General features: G+C 34.8%; 1 protein-coding gene across 2 annotated transcripts; it reads right to left on the bottom strand.

Moving 5' to 3' along the window:
• Positions 1-5,136: 5,136 nt before the first annotated feature.
• Positions 5,137-7,599, bottom strand: LOC107703067 (HRAS-like suppressor 3). 2 transcript variants are annotated; one of them, XM_016505579.1, is made up of 4 exons: positions 7,426-7,599; positions 6,077-6,176; positions 5,676-5,944; positions 5,137-5,408 (listed from the first exon to the last, which is right to left on the bottom strand). In XM_016505579.1, the coding sequence occupies exons 1-4, from the start codon at positions 7,573-7,575 to the stop codon at positions 5,241-5,243; spliced, it is 687 nt and encodes a 228-aa protein (XP_016361065.1). In that variant the 5' UTR covers positions 7,576-7,599; the 3' UTR covers positions 5,137-5,240. The 2 variants fall into 2 exon arrangements, with proteins under 2 accessions (XP_016361065.1, XP_016361074.1); XM_016505588.1 differs by having other exon boundaries at positions 6,077-6,173.
• Positions 7,600-8,120: the final 521 nt, after the last annotated feature.

Here is an 8,120-nt window from a genome sequence, read left to right as displayed (position 1 = left end):
CGAGGAACTGTTCATAGCAGGAATAAAGTACATGAGACGGATCACTTAAAATCTTTCTAGCCTCTTTCAATGTAGATTGTTCGAAAAGAGTCTGATGCTGGGATAGTTTTTCTGTCCAGTCAGTTTCATCACAATACGTACAATGTACTTACACAACGTACAAAACACATTTAAATATTATTCTTAAATATATTCTTAATAAAAGCATGCAGCGCTCAACTTTGTTCAGCCTGAATTAAAGAACTTTACTCAATTCATTTGCATTATATTCTGTGTACTTTCTGCTATTTTGTAAGACAATGCAATGCTTATTTTTAATAAAGGTCTGATTTTTCTAGCCTCATTTAGAATCACGCATAAAATGTCATTTACTCATTCAGAAAATTCTGTCGTTTAAATCCTAAATGATGTGTTTTTGTCAAACTAGAATTGGTGGAATAGCAGTAAACAGAGGCAAGAGGAGAAAAATCCTCACACTCAGTGCTGTAGGAATGAAGCGCTTTTACAGTTCAAAGAGAAAATCGCCTTTTTTGTTTTTATTCACATATTATAAAAGAAGCTAAATGTATGAAATCATTATTGTCAGATTTTAGTGCTGATTTGAAATGTTGCTGAAGGGTAATTTTGACAAACGGTTTTGGACATTCTCATCTTTCCCCATTCCAGTAGATACTGGCTGTGCTTGTTTGCATACTGTATATATGTAAAACAACAGTTTGAGAGTGTGACAGCAGCACTAAAATAGCTGTTGAGTGGTTTGGCTTCCAGGAAATCATCTGGATACAGAGTTTGCTCCGTCTCCATGATATCAGTGTTGCAGAAATGTTTGCTTTCTTAATTATGTTTACCTCGTAGCAACATGTTTATTTGCATCTAAAGAAATGAGTTGAAAAAAGTATGCCTTTTGAAGTGTTTCTGTCTTCTAACTTTAAATTTATCACAATGAAAGTGAAGGAGTGCCTTAAACTCAGCAGGCTTGCCTTCTTACAGCAAACTGACTTTTCGTTTATAAGACGTTAAAAGCACTTACTATAATTCTTATGTTTTCTTATCTGCATTTCACCTCTACTCTAGCTTTATGTATTATTCTAATTTATACGTTTAACTTGCCATTTTATACTATGATTATTGCTTTGTAATGTTCCTAATTTTTAAGTAATTTTGGATAAAAGTATGTGCTAAATGAATAAATGTGTTTGTTTTGGGATTATTTAGAGGGAGGTAAATTGTCATGGTTTTTCCAGTAACACTATTAACACTGTTGGTTGTGATTCTGCTCTTCTTATAAACCTTAAGCTCTTCTCTGAAATGTTGAAAATAGTTTCTTGGAGTGATGCTGCATTTTCACGTAGAGACACACTCCTAGATCTGGTTGTGACAGGTGTTGAAAACCATATGCTTTTTATTTTATTCCTGAATGAATCATGTTTTCAGTCAAAGCCACATGACTAATTTATATTTAATGAATAAAACTTCAAAACCTGAATATCCAAGATTTTTTCTTAACCCAGGATAAGAAATGAACAGTGTCAGTGAAACATGTTAACCTGAGTTTAGAATGACCCAGGGTTAATGTATTAAAAGCCCTATAAAGTTCAGTGATATTACCATGGTAATCTTTGATGTGATTTGTATCAATGTAGTTGCTGTGATAGATGAACATGGTTATCATTCAGTATTGTGGCATATACTATATTACCATTGTATCAGCATCATCACTGTACCATAGTTTCAGATTCAGGTGGACAAACCAGTCTGGAGACATGTTTTTATCTGGGCACTGAATCAAATATGTGCTGGACTTAACAATAGACCCTGTCACCTTATGTTTGGTTTGCACAATCACACGTGTTTATGAGAATGAGGTGGTTTAAACAGGACCTTCACCATCTTCACACATCAGCGCTGACTAGAAATGGCAACACAAATCATAAGGGTAAGAGACATGTGCCAAATGATGCAATCACACGTGCAGTATGGAGTACCCCAAGGCTCAGTACTAGGACCCTTACTTTTCATGCTTTACATGCTACCCTTGGGAGATATCATCAGGAGACATGGTGTTAGCTTTCACTGTTATGTTGATGACACTCAGCTCTATATTTCTTCGCGACCCGATGAAACATACCAATTTGCAAAACTAACGGAATGCATAGTTGATATAAAAAACTGGATGACTAGTAATTTCCTACTGCTAAATTCTGAAAAAAAACCCTGCATGTAATAACCTAAAACACTGTCTTACACTTGATGGCTACTCTGTTAATTCTTCGTCATCAGTTAGGAATCTAGGTGTGCTATTTGATAGCAATCTTTCCTTTGAAAGCCACATTTCTAGCATTTGTAAAACTGCATTTTTCCAGCTCAAAAATATATCTAAATTACGACCTATGCTCTCAATGTCAAATGCAGAAATGTTAATTCATGCATTCATGACCTCAAGGTTAGATTATTGTAATGCCTTATTGGGTGGTTGTTTATGCTATTATTGTAGTGGGCGGGTGTTTCTGTTCAACAGTCCAAGAGACGTTGAATAAAGCACGCACATCTGTAATAAAAACATGTCTCACACGGCTCCGGGGGGTGAATAAAGGCCTCCTGTAGCGAATCCATGTGTTTTGTAAGAAAAATAACCATATTTCAAACATAATAAACACTTTTCTCTCACTTCTGCTGACTGTCGTATGCGGAAGGTGTTTTGGGCGGATGACGCAGGACATCCTCTGAGATATGCTCACAAGTTGTTTATAGGAGCAAAGGAAGCAAAGTTTCCTTACTTTAGCAAAGGAAAAGGAGTCTCCTCTTGGCTTATATCGAAATCCTCTGACATTTTTCTTTACGTTTTGTGCCTTTAATTCATGACCGGTCTTTTGTTTTGTTCTCTCTCCGCATTCGTCACTAATCACGCAACGCATATGTCCCACATCATCCGCCAGAAAGCCTTCCTCGTACCACAGTTAGATGAAGTGAGAGAGAAGTGTTTATTACGTTTGAAATATGGATATTTTTCTTACAAAGCACATGGATTCGCTACAGGAGGCCTTTATTTACCCCCCGGAGCCGTGTGAGTGACGTTTTATTACGGATGCGCGCGCTTTATTGAACGTGTTTTGGACTGTGGAACAGAAACACATGTTGACTGCAATGATAGAGCTTAGAAGAGCCAGGACAATTTTTTTAATAACTCCGACTGGATTCGAGTAAAACACGGGCTAATTTTCATTTTTGGGTGAACTAATCCTTTAAGGGCTGTCTCAATCGTGAAATCCTTCCAGTACCCTGGAACCTTCACTCCCTGAAAAATCCCACAATTCATCGCAAATTCTAGGGAGCATCGCGCTCACTATGCTCCCTTACCGCAAATAACATCACATTTCTGAAGCGCAAAACATAAACCACACGAGCCAATTTGATAAATATAATGACGTGATAGAAGATTTGAAAAGACAAACAGTTTTCTAGACAGGCAATAAACACATTTAATTCACATTTATAATTAATATTCGGCTGAAATGTTATAAGAACATGTAACAGAACAATGTCTTTAAAAATAATAAAAAAATAATATCAAAATGAGGTCCTGCCTGTTGTTTATTAATTCTAGCGATAACGTTCTACTATGTTGTCTGTAATCATGTCACTGGAATTCGAGGAATTCGTGTACACGATCTACTGATTCACGAGCTCGGGAGCTAGGGAGCTGATTGAGACGCACCGGTTGTTACTTGCCAAGGTTTTTGGTCCAATAATTAAAACCTCTGTTTGTTTGTTTGTTTGTTTCAGAATTTAGCAGTAGGAAATTACTAGTCATCCAGTTTTTTATATCAACTGTGCATTCCGTTAAACTCATATTCTTCTTAAACTAGATGACACAACTTAAAATGAAAAATTTCCTCTTTAACATTTCGTTCTTTCAGTATGGAAGCATAAGGGTAGCAAAATTATTCAGGTCTTCAGGCAGGTGAAAAGCGTTTGGTTAATAGTCAATATTGACCTATTGTGCATCTTGAAATTCATTTTCAATTCCACGTTGACTTAAACTGTATTCGTCGCAGCTATTTAATGTAAATACAATTAAAACGTCTTAAGTGAAAGTGTCAATGCATTTAAGCAAAATAAAAGACATTTAAATCACGCTTTTGCTGCAACTTTGGCTCAGGATGCATTCTGAAATTTACACTGCATTTTGCTACAATTATCATGCGGTGTTATGATGAAAATGCAATCTCAAGTGTCCTACCCCTAAGTCTAAAAAACAGCATTTAAATGATAATTTTGCTACAGTTTTTGCTTGAACATGTTAAACATGTCTAATCAATAAATTTTCATTTAACATTGCAACGTATAAAGCGTTAACATATGTTTTTAATTTACATATTAAAAATAGTGTAGGTAATGGCAAGTGTAAATTATATAATTTAATGCTTGTCGCACATATGGGAAAATGTCAATTTAAATACAGAAATACATCGCCACTTTACATATTGCATTGCCACCCATATGCTTCCATATGTTACAGCTGTATTTTTATTTTATTTGCCTGTCCTTCTCTTGAATTAGCTCTTGAAATCATATGTCATTGATTTACTTGGAAATTTAACTGAAATAACTTTTAAAATGTAGCTCACATCTTCCCACTTCATTGTTACATTCAAGCATTTCTTTTTTTATTATAGCTTTTAATTGTTTTACTTCCCTGTAAATGTTTGTTAAATGTCCAGTACATTATTTTTAATCAAAGCATCTTCATCACTACTCAGATCCTTTAAGTGTAGTCACTGCACATGCAAACTGACTGTAAAACAACTGTTGGATCAGGAATGAAGAGACAGGGAGTCCGGGGTGGGGGTGAAGAGTGGTTTTTTAATGAGATTGCTTTCTAGTCATCAGATGAGAAGTGGAGAAGAACACAGAAATCAGAACTGCATATATCTCTGCTTACTGAAAAAAATGATACTAAATTTTTTTAAGGTAAGTGGTTGCAATCAATTTATTTTAGCTACATTTAAATAAACAAATGTAGTTGACTAACTTTCAGCTAAATTTGTTTATTTAAATGTAGAAATAATGCTAAATGCTAAAATAAATTGATTGCAACCACTTACCTTAAAAAAAATAGTAAATTCAATTAATACTTTTCTTCAGTGAGTAGAATGGAAATGAAGAAGGAACATATATTGATATGTTCCCTCCGTCTGACTATATCCCATTGATTAAATAGACTGAAAACTGATGGGTGATTAGGCTATTGTGAAAACCAGGAAAAAAACTACAAAAAGGAATAAAAGAAGAGAGATAAAACCAAGCAGGGAGTATACTTTGCTTTGCCTTTTAAAATATAAAGCAAAACAAATGCAGCAACATACGACAGCAATAACAGCAACCGAAGCCGCCGCAGCTTTACGCACCTGTAAGAATAAACAGAAAGCATTTCTATTAATTCATGGTGTGAAAAGTCGTTGCCTTTGTGTCCTTAATCCTAATGTTTTAGTCGTTTAGTTATAACTTGTTGTATTTGTGAATTATTATAATATATTATGTGATATTAATATGAAAGGCAGACACACCTAATATCTAAATAACTGAAATACTTTTGACATAATATAGTGTTTAATATAGTCAAATTATGAGTACAGTATAATTCTGATATAAAAGGTCATGACGAATAACTGTACCTGCTGGGATTGTGGTACTCCGTTTCTCAACCCCTTAACGAAGTGCTCGCAGTTGTCTGTCAACAGTTTGTATGGAACTACCATCCCCACAAGGGTTTCAGCTTTCTGTAGTATATGTGGAATGGGAAGTGGCGGATGTTGCTTATCTAGGACGTTGTGGATCCGGTAGTCATCGCTGCCAACCACATCCTGCAGTTTTTCTTTCTTCACTATGGCCTTGTTGTGCCGTACTGACTTCACACTGCTGACCCCGGCATCAGCATGCTCAGCTACAGAGAAAGACATGGACAAGTAAAACAATCAGGACTCATGAGACTTCAATGGAACGTTTCAGATTCAATACAAGTTCAGCTCAATAGGCAGCATGCATATAAAAAGCATTATATATATATATAACTCACATGGTGGGACCTTGTGAATAACCTTGCCCTCTCCAGAATGCAGCGCCCAGTGCTGATAGAAGTCTCTGGAGATTTCAATGAGGTCACCAGGCTTGGGCTCCTTAATATATAGGGGACAATATCAAGCTTAATATTAAGTTACTGCGCCATTTAAATCTGTCAGATATATAATTTACTGTTTATCTAAAATAACACAATACCATTTGCACTTGTGAATAGATAAAAACAAGAAGAAAGTAAAACTGTTCATTTTGCCTAAAAATAGCTACTGTACACAAAGAAATATATAGTACCTGTACTTGTTTCAGAGAGGTTTATAGCTATAGCTAAGCTATTTTTGTTGCCTTGAGAACAACTAGTTTTTTAACTCTTTCAAACATCCTCTCTGTTATCATAATTAAATTATTTTCTGTAAAAACCCTTGATGAGCAATAAGCTCATTTTAAAATTAAGCCTTTTTTTATTTTTTATTTTTTTTGCTTAAAACAAGTACACATATGTGCCAATGGGGTAAGAGAAATAAACTTAATTTAAAGGTGAAACAAGATAATTTTTCTGACCTCCCTGGCAGATATTTGTTCTTGTTTTATACATAAATTCATTTTGATACATTTATCAGAAAGCAAGACATAATAGTCATGGCATTTTTGTTTATGTAGTAAAGGTATCTTGATTTAAGGATGTTTGGATATTTAAAACAAGACCAAAATACGGAGTGTAAGAAAATCATAAGTATGCTGTTTAAACATCACTGTAATCCAAACTAACTCAATCGGAGCCTTAAAACACATCATATTTTACTCAGTTCCTGGAGCACGAGGCACCAAGACACTGCTTTCTCTTTGACTTAGAAGCTCTGTATGCTGCCCTACAGTTACTGTCAGATGAACTCCTGCCCCAGGGCCTTTTTTGACAAGATAAGAACATAGCAATTACAAAAAAAGCATAGAAAAGCTGATAAATGTTTGCTCATGTGTAGTCTGACTATAGGCCAAACCTATAAAGTCCTCATGAAATCAAAGTCAGTCAGCCTGTTCTTCTTCTAAATGCAAACCCATGACATGACGTTTCCACAGCTAACAAAAATATTCTATTTGTCATATTCTTTGCATTAGAGAATTACATTTTTTTTCTAAATTCCAAATGTCCAAATAATTTTGAAAAAAATATACATTTTGCGTAAAAAACTTCTGTAACTTTTTTAACCTCTTAGGTCTGTATTCCAAAGTGTTCATGAATTACCATTTATGTTCAGATCTGTGCTTTAAAAGACAGTATATGCTCTACGTGACAGTTAATAGGTTAAAAGTTAATATAATCCTAAACAAATTAAAGTCAGAATAACGCACCTGGGCTGAAATGCCTGGGGCAACAGCCGAGGGTTCTTTAAAATGTTCTGATTCCTTAAAGTTATTAGTTGTAATAACTTTGTTACACAATGTTGAAACAACAACATCCATGTGTTGTTGTCGTTTTTTTTCTTTTTTCATATTTTGCATTTTTTTTGTTTTTTTTTTGTTTTTTGTTTTAAAGAAGGTGAGTTTGCTCTTTTATAGTGTGATAGAGCACGCCCTTGAAGGGTGTGGAATGTTCCAGAACAGTTCCATCAGTGCTGACAAATGAAACAATGCTGTGCATCTTGTTTTACATGTTTCGGATGCAAAACATCACCATTTTATTCACAAATCAACATTGTCTAACATAGTTTTACTGTAAATTGAGAAAATATCAATGTAGCCATATGGCAACACTGTACCACAGTGGAACTGAAGTTATGTATTTCCCCATTGGGATTTTTTAATAGATAGTAACATCAATCATATGATTGCAGTTATTTATTTATTTGAAGTGTTTATTATAGTATAGTTGTATTGATGCATGAATAAGAAAATTACTTATTGTTTTCAGAAAATGAATACAGCAATATTTGACGGGAAGGAAAATAAGAGTGCAGAGCGATGACAATGAGGATGAGTTGGCCTTCAGTGACTGTAACAATGTGAGTGTGTGTGTGTGTGTGTGTGTGTGTGTGTGTGTTTGTGTG

Source organism: Sinocyclocheilus anshuiensis, unplaced genomic scaffold (assembly GCF_001515605.1).
Source record: "Sinocyclocheilus anshuiensis isolate Anshui unplaced genomic scaffold, SAMN03320099.WGS_v1.1 scaffold1829, whole genome shotgun sequence".
NCBI lineage: Eukaryota > Metazoa > Chordata > Actinopteri > Cypriniformes > Cyprinidae > Sinocyclocheilus > Sinocyclocheilus anshuiensis.
This window is presented reverse-complemented; position numbering and strand designations above follow the sequence as displayed.